At 39.2% G+C, this 25,361-nt stretch overlaps 1 protein-coding gene across 3 annotated transcripts in view; it reads left to right on the forward strand.

The window, feature by feature from the left end:
• PDE8A (phosphodiesterase 8A) overlaps positions 1–25,361 on the forward strand; it is a 145,077-nt gene that overhangs the window by 78,880 nt on the left and 40,836 nt on the right. For 2 of the 3 annotated variants that reach the window (XM_079126808.1, XM_079126810.1), the window contains 5 exons: positions 5,755–5,811; positions 7,481–7,671; positions 15,679–15,735; positions 16,821–16,875; positions 23,052–23,140. In XM_079126808.1, coding sequence (XP_078982934.1) covers positions 5,755–5,811; positions 7,481–7,671; positions 15,679–15,735; positions 16,821–16,875; positions 23,052–23,140 — 449 coding nt within the window. The remainder of the gene's footprint in view (positions 1–5,754; positions 5,812–7,480; positions 7,672–15,678; positions 15,736–16,820; positions 16,876–23,051; positions 23,141–25,361) is intronic. The other variant, XM_079126809.1, reaches the window with a different exon arrangement.

A 25,361-nucleotide genomic window follows, 5' to 3' on the forward strand; every position in this document is an offset into this window, starting at 1 on the left:
CCTATGGCCTTGCTGATTGCAACCCACATGGCCTCTCGGTTTTTTCCTGCTTCATTCCTGTAGCTTTCCTCTGTAGATGTGCTTGTTACTGGTATCTCTGAAACACAGGGTTCATACTGCAGTTTCAGCTTCTTCTCACTTCTTCATACATCACCCTCAAGGGCAACCCACATGGACTCCAACCTTGCTACACTTTGCCTGTCCTCCCAGGCCTTCCTTTGAAATCTCAGTGAAAGCCTCCTTGACCCTCTGACTCCACCATCTTGCAGTCCTTCAGAACCAGCACCATGTGGTTGGTATCAAGATCTGCCTCAATCTTTTTTTTTTTTTTTTTTGCGGTGCTGGGGATTGAACCCAGGACCTTGTGCTTGCAAGGCAAGCACTCTACAACTGAGCTATCTCCCCAGCCCAGCCTCAATCTTGAGCAGTAGCCAAGCCTCTGAGTGGCAGCCTTTGAGTCCCTGGGTGGCTTCCTAGGCTGTCTTGTACAAACAGTGTGCCCCCACAGTCTCTTCCAAAAGAACTTTTACTTTTACATCCTTGAGCCTACGATGGGTGTCTTCTTGACAATTCCTGGGATGCCCTCAAGCCATCTTTTCTGTTGCCCCTGGGTAGAGTACTTAGCATCTCTTTAGTGGCTTTAATCTCTTTAACAGCCACAACTGCCTTAGTCCCAGTTTTACTTGCACTTTTCTGACAAAGTGAAAGTTTTTCAAAATTTTCTGCTGTGTTTTCTCATTCTGATTATCATAGTAAACTCAGCTAAAAGTTATTAGCAATATCCATGCCATTGCCGAATGCTGTCTTGCCTTGAAATTTCCACATCAGATTAATTAGTATATTACCATTAAATTCAGCCTCACAAAAAGTATTAGGACATGAGTAAACAACTTATTTGCCAGAACATAATATGAATAACCTCTAGTCCAAGTCCCAATAGAGTTCTCTTCTCCTCTGAAACCTCATGAACCCAGTCTTTACTGTCTGCAGTCTTGTCAGCATTCTGGTCTTCTGAACTCCCACCAGAATTACCTGATAAGCTCTGATTACAACATCCTAAAGCTTTTTCAGCCTGCATCTCCAAACTTCCAAACTTTTTTCACAAACTAGTTCCCAAATGATTCCAAACCACATGGTCAGGTTAGACACAGCAACAACCCCTCTTCTCAATACCAGTTTCTGTTTTAGTCAGCTTTTGTCACTGTGACCAAAAGACCTGACAAGAACAACATAAAGGAAGAAAATTTTATTTTGGCTTATGGTTTCAGAGGTCAGTCCATAAAATGGTTGACTCTATTGCTCTGGGCCCAGGGTGAAGGAGAACATCATGGTGGAAGGAATGGCATGGCAGAGGAAAGCAACTTAGGATATTGCAATCAGGGAGCAGAGAAATCCATTTTGAGTTAATTTTTCAATATGGTGTTAGGTATATTCAACTTCATTTTCTGAATGTGGATATCTGGTTTTCCCAGCACCATATTTTAAATGGTGGGTTATAATTCTACATTAAGTAAGATTCATTGCATGCATACAACACAATTTGGTCGATTTCATTCCCCAATACCTCTCCTTTTTCTTCTTTCCTCCCTTCCCTGCACTCCCTTCTACTCTCCTAGTCTCTCTTCAATTTTCATGAGTTCCCTTTTTATTCCTACCCCCTCAGCTTCCACATATGAAAGAAAACATATAACCCTTGATTTTCTGAGTCTGGTTTATTTCATTTAGCATAATGTTCTCCAGTTCCATCCATTTACCAGCAAATTACATAATTTCATCTTTATGGCTGAGTAAAACTTGTGTGTATATACTGTATTTTCTCTCTTTGTGCAGTGCTGGAAGTCAAACCCACGTCGATTCTCATGCATGCTAGGAAAGTGTGCTACTACTGAGTTATATCCCCAGCCCTGTATACTACATTTTCTTATCCATTCATCTATGGACAGATAACCAATGCTAGTTCCAGAATTTGGCTATTGTGAATTGCACTACTTAAAAAAACATTGATGTTCATGGATCACTATAATAGTCTAGCACCATTTGTTGAAAAGTCTGTTTCTTCCCCCATTGAATGTTGTTAGCACCCTTGCTAAAAATTATTATCTATGCAAGAATTTTACTTCTGGGTTCTCTGTTTAATCTCACTGGTCTATATGTCTCTGTGCCAGTACCACTTTGCTTTATACTAAGTTTTGAAATCGGGAATTGTAAGTCTGTCTGTTTTGTTCTTTTTCAGGATTGTTTCAGATACTCAGGATCCCTGATGATTCCATATGAATTTAAGATAGATTTTTCTATTACTGCAAAAAGTATCATTGAGATTGTAATAGTGATTTTACTGAATATATAGATTGCTTTGGAGAGTATTGACATCTTAGCAATATTGTCTTCCAATTTGTATACATTGGGATGTGTTGCTGTTTACTTATGTCAAGCATTTTTTTTTGATACTATGTTGATGGAATTTATTTTTGATAATTTACTTTTCAGATTGTTCATTGTTAGTGTATAGTAATGCATTTGATTTTTGTGTGCAGATATTGTATCCTGCTGTTTTACTAAATTCATTTATTAGTTCTGACCTTTAGGATTTTCTCCATATGGGATCATATCATTTATGGCCAAAGATAGTTTTACTCATTCTTTTCCATTTTGATGCCTCATGTATTTTTCTTGCTTAATATCTTTGGCTAGAACTTTCTAGTAGTGTTTTGAATAGATGTGGTGAAAGTAGTCTTCTTTCCTTGTTTCTGTCTTAGAGGAAAAACTTTCAGTGTTTTATCATTGAATATGATGTTAGCTGTGGGTTTTTCATGTATGACTTGTTATATTGAGGTATTTTCCTTCTATTCCTAGTTTGTTGAGTGTTTTCTGTCATGAAAGGATATTGAGTTTTGCCACATGCTTTTTCTGCACTAATTGAGGTGATCATGTGGATTTCCCCTTTATTCTGATAATGTGTGGTGTATTATGTTGATTGATTTCCATGTGTTGAACCATTCTTGCATACCAGGAATATATACCATGATCATCATCATTTGGTCATATATTATTTTATTTAGTGTGCTGCTGAATTCAGTTTGCTAGCATTTGTTGAAAGTTTTTGCATCAGTTTTCTTAAGGACTATTGGTCTATTGTTTTCTTACAGTGTCTTTGTTCAGTCTTGGTATCAGAGTAACACTGGCCTCATCAAATAAGTGGGGAAGTGTTCCCTTCTCTTCAGTTGTTGGGAAAATTTTGAGAAGGATTGGAACTAAATTTTTGGTAGAACTTGCTCATGAAGCCATCAGTCCAGGGCTTTTCTGTCATGGGATTTTATTATTATTAATATTACTGATTGAGCCCTGGGTTCAATCCCCAGTACCGCAAAAAACAAAAACAAAAACAAACAAAAAAAATTACTGATTGAATATCTTTGCTAGTTTTAGGTCTGTCTGGATTCTCTATTTATTTGTGATTTAATCTTGACAAGTTTTGTATTTCTAGGAATTTGTCCATTTCATCCAGGTTATCCAATTTGTTGTGGACAGTTGTTCATAGGACTCTCTTGTAAATATTATTTCTGTGGAATTGGTAACAATGTCCCCACTTTCACTTGTGATATAGAAATTTGAGTCTAATCTCTTTATTTTCACCTAGCTAAAGTTTTTCAACTTACTGGTTTTTTCCTAAGAACTAACTTTTGGTTCCATTGTTTTTTCTGTTATTCATATATTCTCTATTTCATTTATTTCTGCCATAATCTTTATTATTTCCTTCCTTCTGCTAGATTTGGGTTTAGTTTGTTCTGTTTCTGTTTCCTTAAGTTGTAAAGTTAATTTGGTGATTTGTGATCTTGATTTTTAAAAAATTTTGTTTAACTTTATTATCATTATTATTACTTTTTGGTAATGGGAATTGAGCCCAGGGCTTTGAGCGTGCTAGGCATACCCCCAGCCCTCTTGCTTGATTTTGATTGTAAATGCTTATTGCTATTCATTTCCTCTCAACACTTTTTGTTGCTGCCTGCTTCTTGGTCAGCATATCTGATTAGAAACACATTCAGTGAGCAGAGCACAGATCTCTTGATATTTACAGAATGGAGTCCTTTTTGCTGGACCCCAGTTCTGCCAAGTTGTGTTCAGGTTGCTCCTGGGAACATGTATATAGCTGTATAGCTGCCTGCTCTAGGTTGGGCTGGGCAACTGCAATGTTCTAAGAGCTGAAATTGACTGAAATTAATCTCAATTTAATGTCTAAGCTTCTTCTGGAAGTTGCAAGTCAGTACTAGACCCCAGAGTTTCCCAAACAGTTGTATTAGACATATTCTACCAGGACAGAGATTGGCGATTCCTCCGTCTTCCCCTACATAGATCTTTTTAGACTCCCCTAGGGCTCTTAGACCATCTTCTCCTTCAGAAATTCTATCTTTATTCAACTATGCCTCTCAGTGTGAGCCTGGCTCATAGTTCCACAGTCCAAGAGGATATTCAGTGCCCCCCGCTGTCTGTTTTCCTCACTCTGCCTCCTTTCCGAAGAGTCCTCCTTCTAGCCTTAGGTCTGAAATAGTAGAGAACCTCATTCTTTTTATGCCCTTTGAGAGACAGAATTATTACAAAGAAAATTGGAAACTTAACCAGGGGCCCATAGTTAAGAGATTAATAAACAGCAGCTTCTTGTAGTTAAAATTCTGTGCGGGTTCCCTATCCCTAAGAATTTTGTTACACATGCTTACTATAGCTTACTGCTTATAGAGGGAGGTAGGAGTTGGAAGGAAGGAAGAGGTAGGAAGTTTCTTATGGATCTAGTTCTTTTGTTGCTGCTCTAGGTACAAAGCCTGCAGAGGGCTAGGGTGATATGTTCCCTTCAACACATGCAGATTGCAAAATGTGACTGCTCCTGTGTTAGAAGCCCAGTGCCAGAGTTCATCACCTGGGGCTGGGTTTCCCTATCTTGGATTCCTTTATGCAGAAAACAGACTACCCAAACCTTCTGGTTGCTCTGACTTTGCAGCATGGAGTATGGTACTAAACAGACCTGGATTAGAAATCCCAGCAACACCACTTGCTGACTGTGTGGCCTTAGGCAAGACACTTGGAACCTTGGATCCCCATATTGCCGAGAGAATTGAGTGAAATAACATAGTTCAGCCCTTTGCACAGTGACTAGAACAGGCAATCCCTGCATTGGTATTATAGCTACTTACTGCGGTCGGGTATGTCATGGTATGTTTTAGTAACAAGTTCTTATATGAATAAATGCTTATTGATAAGAGCTGTTATGCATCTCTGTAAAACAAAGCATCAGCTATTTTTCAGAAGTTTCTTTGATATTCCATGGTTTTGACTGCTAGATTGCATTATTCATATGCCATTTTGGGTAGAAGATTTCATTGCTATCAGGAGAAAGATAGAAATAGGCATGGAGGGAACCAAATTTTATTTGGTGTCTACTATTTGGGTGGATCTTTATATTGTAATGTCATTTGATCTTTATAAAACAAGAACTCAAGACTGAGAATGGTTGAGTAATTCACTTAAGTTGCACACAGTAAAAGGCAGCACCAAGATCAGATTAATTTTATTTCTCCTTTCCTACTCCTAATTTTCCTGGGGGCTATAAGGAAATTCTTAGGAATTCTCTTAATAATTTTTCTATTTGCTTTATGTAATTGTTTTCTGGAGTAGACATTTTATTTTCATCTGTAGCATAGGTTAAACAGAAAATTTAAGCAAGATTCTCTCTCCCTTGTTAAACAGCAAATCTCTTTCTTACAGGGAGCAGTGGCTGATGTACAATTTGGCCCCATGAGATTTCATCAAGATCAACTTCAGGTACTAATGAACCATGCTGTGATTTTCACATGTTGACTTTCATTAAAAAATAAAGTTATACATTTAAATATAGCTGGGTATGGTGGTACACACCTGTAATGCCAGAGACTTGGAAGGCTGAGGCAAGAGAATCGTGAGTTTAGACAAGTCTCAGCAACTTAGCAAGACCCCCAAGCATCTTAGTGAGACCCTGTCTCAAAATTTTTAAAAATGTAAAAAGGACTGAGGATGTGGTTCAGTGATTAAATGCCCCTGGCTTCAATCCCTAATACAAAACAAAAACAAAACAAAACAAAAAACAGTGTAAAGTATAAAGTCTTCTCTGTTAGGTAGCAGTATTGGATCAATATTAAATTTTCTGACCTTGATAACAATACTATACTTATGTAAGAGAACATCCTTAGAAATGCACATTGAGATATTTAGTGATAAAGATGTGTCTGCAATCCACATTAAGCTGGTTTAGCAATATCTATCATTTGTTTAATCCAAAGCAGGAAACAAAACATTAAATTAAAATTTAACCAGATTATCTGGGGCTTCCTGCACACATGCAAACACATGATCACTATTACATTTTTTTTAAATATGGAAAGGGTTGGTGTAAGTGTATGCTCTTAGTTCCTTGCATTTGTGGTATTTGTGTAGTGGGTAAACTTGAAGGAAGTAAGCCTTGGGGAAGAGGGTTGCTGTCAGCTTTATAGTCTTTGAAGAAGCAGTCCATAGCAGGCAGACAACCCCGCTAGAGAGATCTATAGGGAGATGGACACTTATAACAGCTGTTCCATCTCCACCTGACCCATTACTGTGTCCACATTAGTGAATCTGGCTCTGAAGGGATTGAAGCCAAGCTGCTCCTAAACCAGCTCTGGTTGGGGCCTGCATGGAGAGGGAAGAGGCAGCAGATCCAGGCCTCCCTGATCTGGGGCTGGAGCTGGCACAGCCAACTCTTGTCCAGTCATCCACACAGATATTGCCTATTGTACTTGGTACTGTTCCTTTGTCACTTAACTGGCAGGCTTTGAAATGTAACATTTCACTCTACCTATTTTAACTTCCCTTTTGTAATCAGTGATTTTTTTAACTTGAAGGAACTATATAAAATTTTGAGTCAAACATTTAAATACAATATTGAAATAATAAAAAGTGTTCCTATACTTTCACTGAAATATTAGCATTTGTCATCAGAGGAATGCTCCATTAAGTTTCTGTTCACTAAAATAAATATTTGTGTGTTTTATTTACTTTATTCTAATTAGTTATACATGAGAGTAGAATGTATTTTGACACATCATACATAAGTGGAGTGTAAGTTCTCATTTGTCTGGTTGTAGTTGTGTGTTTTAATTGATTCAGTTTCAAGATAAAATGCTTTATCAAGTCTTTGTTGAGTTCTGCCACTGGGTTTATTTAAGAAGTAAGTATATGAGCCATGCACTTGAACTTCTAGATTAAGAGCAGATAGATAATAGCACTGATTTGGGGGAACTGAGGGAGAATACTCCAAGTTATGAATAGAAGAAGGATTTGAATTTGATTGTTATGTTCATGTGTGTCCTTGCCTTGAAAAGAGTTGGGAATTTTCTGTGGCTGATTAAGAAATAACGATTCTAACAACATCTTTAAAAAAAAAAAAAAAAAGAGTGTGTATGTGCTTTTTTTGATTCAGGTACTTTTAGTGTTTACCAAAGAAGATAACCAGTGTAAGGGATTCTGCAGGGCTTGTGAAAAAGCAGGGTTTAAGTGTACAGTCACCAAGGAGGCCCAAGCAGTCCTTGACTGTTTCCTGGACAAACATCATGACATCATCATCATAGACCACAGATATCCCCGACAGCTGGATGCAGAGGCATTGTGCAGGTAAGCCCAAGACTCAGGCCTAAATAAGTCCCACTGGCATTTGTAGCATTAAGTGTATCCTGGAAACATACTGAATTGAATTCAGTCTCTCTTTTCCTACATGGAAAATAAGCAAGACTTTAGAACCTTATTATTTCTAAGACTAATCTCTCTTGTTTTGTGTTGCTTTGCCATGTTTAAAAAAGTTTAAAAAATGTGAATGAGAACCATTAAGAGTTAAATCATGAAACGCAATATTTAATTAAACATAGTTATCACCTGCATATTACTGTGACAAAAATAAGAATAATTTTCCAGATTGTTTTTTAAGTTAAAATGTCAAAATTGTCTTCTAATATTAGATGAATGTGCTTCATTTATAATGCATGCACAATATTAATATCATGAGAGAATTCTGAGTTGCAGGCATAAATCTAAAAAAAGTGTTTCTTAAAATTAAAAGTCTTTTTTGCTGCTGATAGATGCAAAGCAAAGTAAAATACCCATTTTATTTAATAGGGGAAAGACAAATCATAACTTTAATATAATGTAAAACTATATAACATAGTAATTTTTAGGATATTTAAAATCTTGACTCTTCTTTTTGGGGGGGGTGCTGGGGATTGAACCCAGGGCCTTGTGCTTACAAGGCAAGCACTCTACCAACTGAGCTATCTCCCCAGCCCCAAAATCTTGACTTTTGATAGAAAAGATTTAAGCCAAATATTAAACAGTTAAAAATTGATATGACAAACAAATGACATTATATCAAAAGGTTGTTTGAGAGATACCTAGTGATTTCTGCATGTCCTTGCTTCCTTGGTGGCAAGAACCCACGTTTCTGATACTAAGACCAGGTGGCTTTCTGACCTTGATCTAGTGCCTGAAGTGCTGCCTGTCCCTTGCCAATTGACTCTTCAGCAAGCCATTATCACCATAGTCCAGAACTATTTGACATCTTGTCTGGCCAAGGGAAATGGAGAGAGCTCAGGCCAGGGCAAAGGGAGGCACAGGTCCTAACTCAACTCTTCCCCTGACCACCTGCTAGTCTCTGGGTAACTCTCTGTTTTCTCTGGGGATGTTTTATCTCAGATCTAAATTTGGAACATGTGCTTTCCAAGATCCCTTATTTCCCTAACATCCAATGGGTATCACTCAGAGGAAGAGAAGAAAATATCTTAATTATGTGATGTTTGAGTGTCTTGGTGGAATGCTGCAAGGCAGGAGAGATATCTGAGGAGGGACAAAGGGATGCCAAGTTAGAAAAGCTGAGGCAGGGGATGGGAGGAGATGCTGAGGAAAACTTAGCCTCTTTTCGTCTTCTGCAGGCCCAAACTTAGCCACTGGTAGGTATGTGCTGGACAAATGGAAATTGATCTTCATAAAGGTGTCTGCTAGATCATCCTGTAGTATGAAAGAAAAACTAAGTTATATTAGCTATACTCCACTTTTTAAATGATGGTAAAATATATGTAACATACTCCACTCCCCCACCCCTTTTTTTTGGTACTGAGAATGAACCACCACTGAGCTTCACCCCTACCACCACCACCACCTTTCCCCCCACCCCCAAGACAGGGTCTTGCTTGCCCAGACTGGCCCCCAACTTGCTATCCTCTTTCTTCAGCCTCCCAGCTAGTCAGGATTATAGGTGTGCACTGCTGTGCCTGGCCTCTGCTCCACTTTTTAAGAGAATAAAATGTACTATTGTTACACATTTTAGGAGTATTCTAAACACACAAGGTTAATTCATTTAACAAAATTTTATTGAGCCCTATATAAAAGAATTTTGTTGATCCGGTATATAAAAATAAATAAAATGAAACTCTCCTCTTTTATAAACTTAAAAACTAGAGGAGTTGAAGTATTTAAATGAAAAAAGTATGTTACATAATACTGAGTAAAAAAATACAAATACCAATTTCCATAAATATTATAGTTAATCATTTTTTAATTATATAAAGGACAATTTTATTCAATTTTTAAGCAAAGAATAGGAACTAAATTGCCTAACATGATTCTTGAGAAGCACAGAATGTCATCTATGACATTCACTTCTCCAGAGTACCCACTCCCTTCATTCAGCCTCTCTTGGGGCCTTCAAGTTTCCCAAGGGAAAGCTCCCGAGTTTCAGAAGTTATCCTTTATATTGAGCACAACTTTGTCCAGATTTGGGTTGCTAAAGCAGGTCTATTCCTCTTTCCCAGAATGAATCTCCAACATTTGAAGACAGGAATTGTGTTCCTTCAAGATGTGTCTTTGCTGAATTGAGCACATCCTCATTGTTGTCAGCGGCCCCTCACAAGAGTGGTTTCAGATTCTCATCCCATCTGAAGACCCTCTTCCAATTAATAGCTCTTGTAAGCCTGGCTCTAGAACTGAAAGTTCACACTAAGTTTGGATGGACCAGTAAAGAGCAAACAGAACAATATTCTCCTTTCCCCTGCCAGAGAACAGACCTTTACAAATGCAGTCTCTGGTCACATTCCTTTCCTGATGACTGCATTCTAACCCTGACCAAGAATCTCAAGTCTTTCTTGCTAGCTCTTTCCTACCACAGCATCTTTATCTTATTGGGTGAGAGTTTGGGGTGAGGTTTGGGTCTTTGTGCCATTCATAGTGAGTTTTCTAGAGGCAGGAGCAGGCCTTAATTTATTATCCTAAGTTAGTTTCATCTTGATTCTAGCCCTTACTGGGTTCATCTCCCTAGAAGGGATGCCTGCCTGCTATGGACAGCTTCTTTAAGAACTCTCTCCAGACTCTGCTCCTTAACTGGCTTGCTCTTTCTCCCAGGAGATCTACACAGCCCATGAGACTTTATCCCTGACAGAGGACCATCCTTCCCTTTTAGGATGCCTAATCAACACCTGTGACCTGTGAAGGATTTTTATCAGTTACTGACTTGTTCAAATATCTGGGGGCATTTGGAACTCCTTATACTTCTTATAAGATGCCTTCCTGAAGGTCAAATATTCTCTACTGTATTTCCAAATTCACTGTTTAGGGACCCTACTTTTTAAGTTTCAATTTGCATTCTGTACTAGAGCTATAGAGATGAATAAGACATGGTTTCTGCCTTCGAGGAACTAATTTTCTAGCTGGAGTGTGTCTTTGTTTTGCACTGCTATAACAAAATACTTGAGACTAGGTAATTTATTTATATATTTTTAAATTAACAAAAATCATATGTATGTATGTGGTACCTTATGATAGTCAATACATGTATACATTTATAATGTTTAAGTCAGGTTAAACGTATTTATCATCTCAAATGTGTCCTTTCTTTATGGTAAACACTTCCAAAATTCTTTCTTATAACTTTTTGTACATTATTATCAGTACATTATTGTTACCTGTGGTCACCATACTGTACACCAGAAGTTTTTGAGAAACCTGGTAATTTACAAAGAACAGAAAATGATTTTTCTCATAGTTCTGGAGACTAGGAAATATCAGATTAAGGGGCTGGCAGGTTTGGTTGTCCCTCTTGTAAGAGCCTTCATCCCATTCATGGGGAGGAACCCTTATGGCCTGAGCACCTCTTAAAGACCCCGCCTCTTACTGCTGTTACACTGGGACCACTTCAATTTTGGAGTGAACACAGTCAACTCATACAGGAGGACGAGTGAGTGACTTCAGTACAGGTTTATGAGTACCCATAGAAGAGGTTTTTACAGAGTGCTCTGGTTGTCCATATCAATGAGGGCTTCACAGGACATTTGAATTAGAGTCCTGAAGGGTGAACACAAGCTTTGAAAGAGACCTTCTGGTAGAGGTAGCTTCTCCAGGTAGGAAAAGGAGGGCATCTGGGCCTCTCTGCTCCGTGCAGATGTGGAGCATGGTTCAGCAGACTGGAGCAGCAGAAAAGAGCCAAGTCACAAAGGCCCAGTGTGCTAAGCCAAAGGCTCTGGAGTCTACCCTTTGGGCAGTTAAGACACTAACACATTCTGTGCAGGGCAGTGCCAGGGGCAGATGGAAGATCACTTGGTGTAGAGTAGAAGTTAGTATGGAGAACAGGAGGAGTTTTGAGGCAGGTGAGCCTGTGGTGGGGCTGCTGGAGGTCATTTTGTCACAGTACTTGCTATTAGTGCCTCCTCCCATTTCCTGTCAGGAGACCCACAAAGATAGCAAGAGAGAACAAAACTGACCACGGCAATAAAAAAAAGTAAAGATAAGACAATAGAGACATAAGAAGCTGGGAAAGCAGAAAAGGGCAGGGGTTTCCACTCTTATCTGTTATACTGGGGAAAATAATAAAGAGTGTATTCCTGAGCTGTGTCCCACATACTTTAGTTTCTGAAGCTTAAGTACCATTAGCCCTAAAGGAAGGCAGTGGAAAGAAGCTTTGATTTTCTCCCACTGCATTCTGCTAAGCTTGGGATGCAGGAGTTGCACTGGAGAAACAAACAGCCAAATCCCCAACTAGGCAGCAAGGCTTCTGCAAGCTGGCCAGAGGCCCCACTGCTGCCCCTGTTGTGGCTTTTTTACTCACATTCTATATGTTTAGAAATCTGAGATGGATTAGACAGAGCCATGATTTTTCCTGTTGTGTTGCAGAAAGGGACAGAAGCACAAGGAGACTGAAACAGTCCTTCACATACTGCAGTTTTAAAATAGCAAACTGCACCAGTTCTCATGTTTAGTTTGAGAACAGGGAGAGCAGTCCAGGAGCCACACTGCGTGCAGTAGATGTGTGCACCCACTGCCAGCACTTGCCAAGCCCGATTGCACCTTTCCACCTGACCTGCAGCCCAGACCTCAGAGGGGAGCTGCTGACACCCAGGGTCCAGTGCAGGGGTGCTAAGAAACATTGACCCTCTTCGTTGACAAACTGTCAGCCTGGATAGGTGCTGCTTCTGTTCAAGGGTGAGTAAGCAGGATGAAGCACAGGGCCTATGAAGAGCTGCCTCAGTATAATGGATGAGGAAGAATAGCCCTGATGACAGCATCATTTTTTTATAAGAAACTGAAAATATTTGGGGAGACATATGCGTAGTGTACTATGAAGAAGTGAAGAAATGATTCCTTTGTGCCATAGGAGCAGGGCTTTGTAATGAAAAGGAAGGTTTCATATAAGGAGATGGAAGGAACACTACATGGAAACCCAAAGTGCATTAACAGAATTAAAATCTGTGTTGAGTGCAAGATTGACTCAGTGCCAGATGCTTTCATGTAATTTCTTGATTTACCTCAGTCTGCAGATCCTTTTTACCATTGGAAATCCCGTTCTTTTCGATCTGAAACTCATTCCACATGGCAGAGACCAGTAGCAAAAGCACAGTGGAGCTATGCTTTTGCAAAATTGAACTCTGCAAAGGGCTTCACCTTATTCTTATTGTGAGCCTCCATTGTGGGGCGGTTTTTCCAGTGTTTTGCCAGGACCATCAACAGAATTATTTGTACTTGGCCCAGGTGACTTGAGACTGGTAATTAGTTGTTCCCTGTACCCATTTCAATCTTTTCCTAATAACATAATTTCTGATATTTAGCTAGGTATATGGCCCCTGAGAAACAATATTGCATTTGTTAGCTTTTCTTGCAGGTGGCCAGTGGAGCTATCATGTGCATCTTCTGGAAAGTTTCCTTGAAGGGAGGGAACACACCCTTTTTCCAGCTGTCTGTAGTGTGGACATTATGGCTAGCACTCAACAACTCTTGGACTATAAGGAAGAAACCATGTATAGACAATATTAGAGAAATAACCAGTGGAAGGGGCCGGGTTCCTGGCTATACAGCGTGCCATGGCAGCCCTGGACTGTCTCCCTGTACACATCTTTCATGTGTGAGACAGGTAGGTCTATTTAAGCCACCTTTCTTTGGGGTTTTCTGTCATGTGTAGCCAAGTTGACTCCTAGTAGTACACCAGGTAGCATGGTTTCCAGAGCACCCCACCATGCTTGCTTTGCTTTCAGAATCTCATGCTGCAGAACAGTGCCCCTTTTTAAATCTGCCTCCTACTGTCCAGGTGTATTGACTGGGCCGAGTCATTTCTTTCCTAATTTTTATGATTCTAAAGGATGTTATTTTTCAAGCCAGGTTCCTGGCATGTCCAATTTCTAGCCGGTTCCTCCTTATGCACTAGAAAAAATCAAGAGTACACCTCTACCTTCTTTTCACTTTTAGAGCTCCCTTGAAGGGCTTGTTTCCAACTAAACACGGCCTTCCCTTCCACTTCTTCCTTAGCCCAGAGCCCCTTGTTTGTGTATCTCCAGTTATGGGCAGGACACCCAAACTTTCTTACTGATATCATTTGTGTGGTTGCCTATGTACCATTCCATCATTCAGATATCTGTTTTTCTAAAAAGCTGAGAGCTGGTTTAAATAGCTGGCTGCATACTTAAATCTCTTTTTCCTCCCTCTAGATCTCCGTGATATGATGGAAACATAAACACAAGAACAGATACAGTGTTCCTTGAAGTCATGGAAATAACCACTCTGTGACTGTGTCTCTTGGTCCTTGTTTAGGATGAGTGCTGGGATGGACATTAGCTTTCAGGAGTATGTTGGTATGGCTGACTGAGTGTCTGCCATGTCAGCAACCCTTCCAGATGAACCAGGATTGGACACCTGGTCTGCAAGCCCTGCAGTGTCCTGTTTGGATGTCCTATAGAGCCATGCAGTTAGGTTGTCTCCATCTGCACAGGCAGATGGGAGCTAGAGGAGTCAGTCTCTAGAGCTGTTTTCCCATTCCTGAGCAACTCTTCTACCACAGGGATAGCCTGCATCTACATTATAGCAAGACTTTCTCAAATGGGACCCCCAAGGAAATTCAGCCTGAAGGTCCTAAGGTAGGGGTCCACAAAGGAGAACATAGTCTTGCCCATTCATTTGTGTATAGCCTGCGACCGTGTTCAGTGGCAGAATTAGGTAGTTGGGACAGAGTCCATATGGATCCATATGGCTCACAAAACCGAAAATATTTGCTTTCTGGTCCTTTACAGAAAGTTTGCTAACACTGAGGCATCTGGTGTATATGTAGAATCTCTTTCGCATCTAGAATGCTTATGTTATATACTATCTTTAAGAGAATTGAGAAATTTGTGTTCTGTGATTTAGAAGTGGTTCTAGTTCTTGAACTAATGTCTGAAGTTTTGTTATCAGCCTCAGCTTTCTATACACATTCTCTAGGAGGCCAGCATGCTTCCTGCTTGGCTGGGACAGTCTGGGTACTGTCCTTACCATTCCCCTCCTTCTAAAATTCCCCCAAACATGAGTCCTCTTCCTTTGTCTGGTCTGAGTTCCTTCCTCGTTTGGTGGCCTGGACCTTCTCCAGACGGCCTCGCTGGAGGATGTGTTTAGAGCTGATGCAGGCCTCCAGTGGAGCTCTTCCTTTTCCTTCTTCTATTCTTCTGTGTTACATTTATGTCGCCCCCCTCTGATCTTTCTGCTGTATTTTTATCCGCAGGGCCTCTGAAGCTGCTTCTGCAGAAGAGTTGAGTTCCTCTCAAGTGGGAGCCTTACACTCTATGGGTACCTTCAGTGGAGCAGTCTTTGAATTTTCTCTACCAGACTTCCATTCTTAACCTTTGCTCACAGGTGTTGATGCTCTTCTTAGAACCATATCTTGCATTTCCTAGTTTTAGATTTTTGGTGGTATTAATTTTGCCTCCATTTTACCCAGGAACTCTTCCTTTCTTTTGCTGCTTAAAATACAGAGAAGAACTGGCCTTTGAGCTCCTTCATCCCCACAGTCTGAAAAGCCATCAGCTTGTGGTGATACAGAACTGCAGCCCCTTTCACATAGGGTAAATTCTCCATCTAAAACAACCTGGTTAGCAAAGACTAAAGTGAGTAGACAGCACATCACCTCATCTCTGCTGTTACAGTTAGACTCCATAATTGTTATGGTATTGCTGTTCACTGATTAGGACTTTGTCTCCAAAGAAAGATCAAGTAGCTAAGATGGTGAATCCATAGTATGGTGGGACCTTTTCTTCCCTTGTAACCCTCACCCTGAACTTTTAATTGCTCTATCAAATTTGTTTGTTTTTTTAAGAATTATTTTCATATTTAATTTTTTTTTTTAAGGTCTATCAGAGCATCAAAACTCTCAGAAAACACAGTTATTGTTGGTGTAGTACGCAGGTAAATTTTTGTTGTTTTATTACTATTTTTTTATGTTGAAATTTAGGTGTCAGTTAATGCTTCCTCTTTTCAGATAGCCAAGTTAGGGCCAACATGCTGTGACTGGCAAACCCCTTCGAAATTTAACTTTTTCTTTATTCTTTTGTATTTTATTTTACTTCTCCAGTTAACTTTGTGGAGCAAGTTCTGCTCTCAAACAACGCATTCTGATTTTGCTTCAAAAGCAGGCAAACCCTGAGAGAATTCCATTCCTAAAAGTTTGGAGGTTTCTGGGGTATCTTCCTAGGTCCTCTACCTCTAGACCTCCCTGGGAATTTGAATTATACACAAATGGGAGCCTTGTGTGGTGGCATATACCTGTTATCCCAGCAACTTGGGAGGCTGAGGCAGGAGGATTGCAAGTTCAAGGCCAGCCTTGGCAACTTAGGGTGACCCTGTCTCAAAAATAAAAAAAAAAAGGACTAGGGATGTAACTCAGTGGTAAAGTACCCCTGGGTTCAAGGCCCAGTGTTTAAAAAAATAATTCTACATAAATGGGGAGAATTCTAATAAATTGGAGTAAGGAAAGAAGGTAATTATATAAAGAGGAGAGAAATATTCAAATAGATTTATTTATCATGTATATTTTTGTAGATAGAAGAAATATTTCTGTATCTTTTAATCTTTTTCTCTGAGCTATAGGAGTAAGCGCATTTTTTTTTAAAAAACAAAGTAACAGAAAATCTAAGAGAATTTAATTTTGTTTAAAAATTTAACATTCCATTTGTTATATTTCAAGTATTATACCAGCTGGGCATAGTGGTATATGCCTGTAGTCCCAGCTAAGGCCAGAGGATCACTTGAACCAGGAATTCAGGACCTGCCTGGGCAACATAGCAAGGGAAAAAAGCATCATATATACTGCCAAAAAGCAAACTATAAGATTAAAACAGAAAATGATTTTCAGTTTTACATCAGTACATTAATCTAATTCATCTAAAAAGTACTTGTTAAATGACAGTGAAAGTATGTAAATTAGTGAATAGTAAAATAAGAGATGTAATTGATAAAAATTATGTCTAACCCTTTATGATATTCTTTTGAAGGGTGGACAGAGAAGAGTTGTCTGTAATGCCCTTAATTTCAGCTGGCTTTACAAGGGTATGTATCCGCTTTTTTTTAATACACATATAATTCATTGGGGAGACTTGACTTTATCTCTGCTTAGTGCCAGCAAAACTTTGGAATTTGAAGAAGAAAATTGTTGTCCTTGTGCTGTTAAAATTTGGTTTACCTTTAACTTGCTAATCTAATGTGTAATACTTTCTTAATCTCTCAAACCTGTGCCTTCTAGACTTTATAGAGAATCCTGCACATTAAAGAAATACTCAGTAAATATGCTGTTTATGTAATACATTTTAAAGTGCTCATGATTCAGAGTTAAAATAAACATCTATGGTTATTTATTGGTACAATTTATTTGGGAGTTCATTTATTGGATTCTCCATTTTTGCTTTTTCTCTTTCATCTTGGAAAAATACCTCTTTGAAAATAAGTTTTGCCAAATTGACCACTGTTGTCCCTGATTTAAATCAATTTCAGTTGATTCGTTTTATTTAAAGAATATCTTCTTGCCTATTTCAAACAAACTAACTTAAACAAAAAATGGTTCCTATTTTAGGAAAAAAAAAAAAAAAAAAAAAAAACTATGCCTGTTAACAGAGTCATATAAATATAATAAAATCTCCTATAATGGCATATTCATTAAAAATTCTACCGTAAAAGTGTTGTTTATAATACTTAAATGTATACATGCAGTTTTTAAAGCTAGGTCAAAGGTTCAGCTGAATTTTGACCCTAGTTTGTATCAGTGAGGTAGTTCAGAAACCTTAAACCATGACTTTAGTTTACAGTGGTCTACATGGATGGTGCCCCTGGGAACTGGCAGAATTAAATATACATCCTTCCCAGAGGAAGACACCTTCTTCTGTGGGAGGTTGCAAAATGAATTTTGAGGAATAACTGAAACTTAGATGGCAAGACAAAATTACCCAGCATGTAGCATGGTGATAAGACAGGTAGTAAGTTAAAGAGGTTAAGAAATGTGAAGGACAGAGTGTGAGCATATAACTCAGAGTGTGTATATAAAGTTCCAGTGGAAGAAGAGGAAGAATGGGAAGGAGGATAAATTAGAAGAGTAAATGGCTGAGAATTTCCCAGCACTTGATTAAAGACTAGTCCACAGATTTAAAAATTCCAACAAATCCAAACTTAAATGAATTTAAAGAAGAGATCATGGACTGGGGTTGTGGCTCAATGGAAGAGCGCTTGCCTAGCACGTGTGAGGCACTGGGTTCGATCCTCAGCACCACATAATTAAATAAAAGCATTATGTCCATCTACAACTAAAAATATTTTTTAAAAAATAAGAGGTCATGTCATAGTGAAACTACAAAACAAACAAACAACAACCAAAGAGAAAAAGAGATCTTAAAATCAACCAGAGAAAAAAAGATGACCTTTAAAAGAATGAAGGACTAATAGCTAAATTCTCAGCAGCAAGTGGAAACCAGAATCTAGTGGAATAATATTGTCAATGTTATAAAAGAAATTAACTACCAGCCTAGAATTTTATACCCAACATGAATATCTTTTTAAAATGAGGATGAAATAAACTCGTTCAGAGACATGGAAACAGAGTTTGTAACTAGCAGATCTTCATAAGGAAATTCTAAAGGATGTGCTTCATCAAGAAAGACTGTGAATCTCAGGTGGAATGTCTACAAAGCAAGAAATAAAGAGCAAAGAAAATGGTGAATGTGGGGTAAATATAAATATGTATTTAATGTATAAAATCGTAATAATATGCGAGGTTATAGAGAGAAAAGTAAAAATATTGAGTAAAGAATTCTAACAATGCAAGAAATGAAGTAACAATATAAGAACAGAAACATCAAGATGAGGGAAGATGAAGAGGACAGGAAGTAGTAGAGAGCAATAGTCCCTGCCATGTGCCTGCTCCCCTTCTCTGACTTTCCCTGCTTCCCTCCCTCCCTTCATGTGTGCATGTGAGTGCACACACACGTCTGTTTAATTTACGTCTGTCTATTTATAAAATAAGTCCCAAAAGAATAAACATAGTGTGGAATATATAATACTCTCTAACAGAAGAGACATACTCAAAGAGAAATTTTAATAATGGCTTAATATGTAAATCCTAGACTGTGGTAGCCAACCCCACGTGTTTGTAAGTTTGTGGGCAGGGGGGAATAAATACATTCTCATGGCCTTATCTAGGAGGCATGAAGATGGGCCATGGAAATATTTTAAGGTTTTCATCTTTGTGGGAAATGTGCAGAATAGAGCATCGTTCTGTGGAAGATACTTTGTTCTTGGGGTATTTGATATCTGGGTTTCAAATAATGTTAACAAATCTGTGTGCGTTTTAGATCAGTGAAAAGAAAGATAATCTTATTAATAGAACAGAAAAGCTTAATAAATCTTCCAAATTAACCAAAGGAAATACGAAGTTTATAGCAACTTGGCGAACACAAGGAGGAAGAAACAACAGTATATAGTCAGTTTTAAACATAAAGTGAGATTGGAACTGTGGACTGGATCCTTCCTTCAAAGATGGGAATTATACAACACATGAAGTGATAAAAAGGAGCTTAATAATAAAGGATCAACAAGGTAGCAAGTAAAAGTAGATCACAAAGAACACAGAAATATCAATATCCTATCAGATAACGTGGAACTTAAGGTTTTACTTATGTATGTACACAATGTACACATTACATTTACATTATGTATGTAAAATGTACACATTATCTTTGCATTATTTTTGTGACTTTTTTGTTTCTCCCCTTTTTTTTTGACAACATGCAACCTGTTGTAACACTGCCCTATCCCCTGACCTCCATTAATCCTTATTAAATTGTGTGATAACAACCTAGTCTCCACCTTCATGAAGGTGACTTTTTTAAGCAAGGAGTCGCAGGTTGGGAGTTGTTAACCGCCTATTCCCTGTGGATCTTCAGATCATCCCTCATATACTTCTTAGGAAAGCATTCACACCAAGAAACAAAAAAGGCTTTCCCAGGTAAATTTGAAGATCTTTTTATTATTACCCTGAGGCCACAAACTTGGCTATTACTTTTAATAAGGCCCTTAGAATCATCCATTGTCTAGTGAAACTTTGGGGATAGATTATTCCCCCTGCCTTGGGGTTATTTGCTTAACTGCAGCCACCTGAGATCACTAACTCTTGTATTGTGTGAGTTCACTTTGAAAATACATAGATGCAGAATTGGAAATTTGTGTGTTCAAAAGTCTGTATTTAAAATTCTACATAAGAAAGGCCATCAGCACAGCTGGGTGGATGGGAAGGAGCATCTCAGTAGAAGATCTAATAAACCATGGTCCTTGTATTTCTCAGTAAATTGAATTACCATGGAGCTGGCTTGAAAATTCATAAGTAACTCACACATACACTCTCTTCCTGCCCCATGGCCTGTACCACTAATCAGGATGTTCCCTGAAACTTCTATCTGTACCACTGTTAGGTGCATGCACTCATGAGAACACTCCATGCAAAAGCACAAAATTTTTACAGTAGTTTAAAGGTATCTGACAAGGAGACCAGGAGGTATGTGAGGCTCACAGTTTTGTAGGCAAGGAATCCAGGTGGGTGACTAGTCCTCAGAGACCATGAGTACTAACTAATCTTCTCATCCAGAGTTCCGCATATTCTTGTAACAAAAGGGTGCTTAGGTTGCAGACAGCAGCTAGAGCAGGGAAAAGGGATTCTTCCAGGTCTCCTGGCCTAGAGGCAGTGATGCTGAAGCTTGAACTGAAAACACAACACCACCATGAGCTCTGGTATTTGGAGGAAGTCAGCTATTTTGTGCATTAGCTATGGCTCAGGATGGGAAAGTAGATGGAGGATGCCTCTCCAACTTCAGATGAACTTGGTGATTGAGCATTTGCTGACTGAAATCTCTAGGGTTGGGGTTTGGTGCCTCTCTCTGCTGATTAGAAGTCCTTGCAGAGTTCTCTAGAGAGTCTGGGGAGGAGCCTGTGTGCTGTATTGTCTTCCAAATTGTGGGTTATTTTAACACAGTTAAAACATAGTGTTGAGAGCCACTGGGTGAGGCCTACCAAGGTGGGGCTTAGGTCCAGCAGGAGTTTGCCTTAGGAAACTGAGACCCAGTCAGCTCAGGAAGTTCACGGGATTTACAGCCCCAGCCCTTCTCCTAGGATAGAACTGGGGAGAGAATGAATAAGTTGAGGGAATAGCAGCCTGCTTCCTGAGGGACCCCTGCTTCTTCTCCACCTACTGTGCCTGTGGGGTCCTTGGGACAGAGTCAGTACTTGGAGAGGGACAGGAAAGATGAGTTGTTTAGACACACAGAACAAAGGCAGAGGTAATAAAGGGGAAGGATAGACCACTGGAACAAGATGCTTTATGTATGTGCAGGTTTGTAAACCTTGACTTCTGCCTTTGGGGTAAAAAAGTCTGGATATTTAATATTCATATCCAGTGAAACATCTGGTTGCATGGGAAGCCCTTTATTAAAGTGGATAAATACATGTGCCCCAGCTGTCCTAAGGTCTCATCCCCATCCCTTGTCTGCTTGAGTGGCTTAATCCCTGTGTCCTTGTCCTTCCTCCCTGTCCTTGCCTGGTCAGCATTGAGAGCCTATGTGGACGGGCAGCATTCTTGGATGTTCCCGTGGAGTCCTGACATGAATAGCAGGTCCAGCACTCTCTGGAGCTGGAAGGCATGTCATGTCACCTCCACCAGTCCTCTGGATGAGAAGGGCTGTGTTTTGGCCCACAGACTTGGGGACCAGCATGCCCCTGGCCAACAGTCTTCCCTGTTTCTCCTGGGGATTGTACTCACCATTCTGTACATTCATGCAGCGCTTTATAGGTGCAGTACGTTTTCCCATCATCACTTTATTCTTGTGGTGATCTGTGGTCACAGCAACAGAATTACTTTGTGATACAGATGAAGAAGCAGATTTAGGAAGACTAATTGCCTCATTTAGCTTTTAACACATGAACTAGCTGAATATTTAGGTTGCTTTATACCCAGAGGAGACTCATGATTGCTGTTGAAATGAAACAACTGCCTTCTCCAGGGCAGTAGAGGAAACTCCTTGAGGAACCACGTACCCAGATTGATCTGGCTGGGGCTGGTTGATAGTGACTTGCAAGAGGCTTCCTCTTAGGCCTCTGCTTCCTCCTTAGATATTGTTCACTTATTGTATGGGTAAAGGTGAAGAACCCTTCACAGAAATAGGGGGTAGTAAATATTCATGAATATTTTAACATCTGAATAAAACTACAGTTGGCCTTCAGTGTCCATGAGTCCTGTATATGCATCAGCAGATTCAACCATTTGCAGATTGAAAATATGTGGGGAAAATTTTTTGTTTGTACAGAACACACACAGACTTTTCCACTACTATATCTAAGCAACAGAGTATAACAACTATCTCTATCGCATTTATATTGTATTAGGGATTATAAGTATTTTAGAGATGATTTAAAGTAACAGGAGGATGGTGTGGGTTATATGTAAATACTATGCCATTTTATATAAGGAATTTGAGTATCTGTGGATTTGGGTGTCCTGGAGGGGTGGGGAGACATGTCTTGGAACCAATTCCCTGTGGATATTGAGGGACAACACAGTGATGTCTAAGATGGTTTCATGAAATACATCGTTCAATGGTGAAATGGGTCCATTTTCTCAACACTGTGGGCTTTGCCTTGGGATGTTACCAGCATGTAGAGGTTATTATACAAAATACTGTGTCCACATCAGTAAGAGACTCTGGGCAAATCCTTGGCTCCTGCTATGGAGGATAGTCATCACCAGACTCTTTGGCAGGTAGTGTAAGAAAATATTGCCTAAGGAGGAGTTTCCTTTGTGAACTACAGGTGCAAGAAACATGCTTTTGCTCACCATGAGCTTGTCTGACTAAAGAGGTCAAAATATTATTCCCGAATTTACTCTGAAAACCTAACATAAATGTGATATTATTAACAAATTTCCTCCTCAATGTATTGTGGCCTCTGCTTTGTCAGTGACATGCAGACAACCAAAGTGCTTTTGAGGCCCTGAAAGAAAACATTTTTTTAAAAAACTGATTTGGTTTCTATACATTTCATCTCTCACTTCCTGTTCATCATTAATGACAAACTATTTTTCAGATTTTTTTTGCCAAATTCAAAAGTTTATTTAGAAGTGTTACTTTTTATTGGCCTACATAATTATTTAAAAATGCTTCTTTCTTTATCCACAAAATTCCCCTTTCTGTTTATAGAGGTATATAGAAAACCCCAGCATCATGGCCTGTTACAATGAACTGCTCCAGCTGGAGTTTGGAGAGGTGCGATCACAACTGAAACTCAGGTAATTCTGTCACTTCTGGAAAGCCCTCCAGACCATGCAGGATGGTGTTGTAAGTGGGGACCTTTTGGCCATAACTGACCTGCTAAGACCAGATGGGGTGATCAGGTGATGACTGCTTATCCAGGCTTCCTGGTGTCCACTTGGATGTCTAATAAGGGGTCTTGTTAGTGAATGGAGACTCACAGTAAAACATGGGGCCCTAAAGTAATAGTAAATGAGGAAAGGTAGAATTCAAAACTGCAGATACCAAATGTTCTGCTTTGTGTTCTAAGGGGAAAATATTTTAATTATACACACATACCCAACCTGTTAATAATGTTATCTCTGGCAGGTATCATTTTTTCTTTTCTCCAATAGGCATCTTTTACTTTGCTCTTGACAAACAGTTTGTTGTTGTTTTGTTTTTGTTTTTTAAAGTGAAATTAGCTGAAGCCTGGCTCTTTGTAAAGCAAGGAAAGCAAAGCAGAAAAATTAGTTAGATTATGTCAGCTTGACAGAAGGAGAATAAAATCAGCAGTTCCCTGTCATTCTAGGTTTATTCCTTTGATGTCCTACTGTTTAACTTTTCTTTCACCAGGGATCAAAGAGAATTGGATCATTCTGTTTGTTTATACCCCAGGCAGAGAAAACAGGGAACAGAATTGGAGTGTTAAGATTAGTAAGGACCAGTACAGGGCTCCACATACAAGGAAGAAAAGTACTACGTACACCAAGCAAAGTGAATGGCTAGCACGCAGGACATGAGGTGGTGGAGAAGTGCTGCTGAGCAGCAGTTGTGTGAAGGCTGGTGTGGTGTACAGAAGGGCCCCTTTATTTATTTTTTGGTACTGGGGATTGAACCCAGAGGTACTATACCACTGAGCTACATCCCCAACCCTTTTTAATTTTAAATTTTGAGACAGGGCCTCACTAAGTTGCTTAGGCCCTTGCTAAGTTGCTGAGGTTGGCCTTGAACTGCCCAGCTAGTTACCAGACTTTTCAAGGAAACTTGAGGTAGCCCATGCCGTTGGGCCTATGAACCTTCTCCCTGCTGAGCTATCTGCAGCCTGGTGGGGCACACTGCGGTGCATTAGGCTACCAAACTCTCTCAGAAAAGAGTAGAATTAATTTTGGAGCAGTAAATGATGTTGGAGCTTATTTTATCCAATCAAGATGCAGAAAATGAAGTCTAAGGAGGTTCTCTAACTAACCTCAAACCTTTCTAAATACCTTAGCTTACTGAACATCACCTGCCTCCAGACATAGATTGAAACCCCTATATCTCCTTCATCCACACAAAAGGCTCATCCCTCACCACATACTATTGATCTTCTGAGTATCTCTGGATTTTTTCTACTTATCTTCATCTTTACTGCTGCTTTCTTAGTGTAATTATGGTCGTGTTTTTTACCTGGATTATTGAATCCATCTAGTCTTGACTCCTTCTTGTCTATTCTTCAAGTAACATACAACTTCATCTGTTTCTATCCTGCAGTGCTCCACTGCCTTCAAAATAAAATCCAGATTCCAAAATGCATTTCCAATGCTTTCCACAGTTGACCACCACTTGCATTACTGTTTGTATCTCCCATCATGTCCTGCTCCAGGTGATAACCAAATGAAGATGTACGTTAAAAAGGAAGAGAGACAGATTGGAAGGGAAATGGAAAAGTGAGCTGGAGACTTGGGAGAAATAGGAACTTCTTCTCTCAGATACCAGAAAGCAACTTCGTGTTAACGATAGATCAATAAGCTAGAATATAATGTCTAGAAATAAACTCGAGTATATTTAAAGATTGATCAACATGGCAGATTAGCCTGGGAAAGGGTGGACTTTTCAATGAATGGCACTGTGACAACTGTTTTCATATAGGACAGTAGTAGGCCAATCAATGTTTTAAATAAGGAACTTTGATGAATGAATTAAAAAATGGAAACACTCCAGTATAAAAAAATTTAAAAGACATACACAAGCTATTCACAAGAAATATTAATGGAAAATAAACATGGAAAGATGTTCAGCCACACTAGTAATAAAAGAAAGCAAATGAAAATTATGTAACATTTTTTAATTTACCAGATCTTTTTTTGTTTACCAGATTTTTTTATTTACCAAAAGTTAGAGAAGAATGATAAAACCTAGTAGGACTTCTTACAGATCTATCTCTTCTTACAATTGCCATATCAGAGATGAGAAGTAACGTCTCATTGTTTGTTTGTTTTGATATTGGGAATTGAACCC

This window comes from Sciurus vulgaris (genome assembly GCF_902686455.1).
Source record: "Sciurus vulgaris genome assembly, chromosome: 2".
Classification (NCBI taxonomy): domain Eukaryota; kingdom Metazoa; phylum Chordata; class Mammalia; order Rodentia; family Sciuridae; genus Sciurus; species Sciurus vulgaris.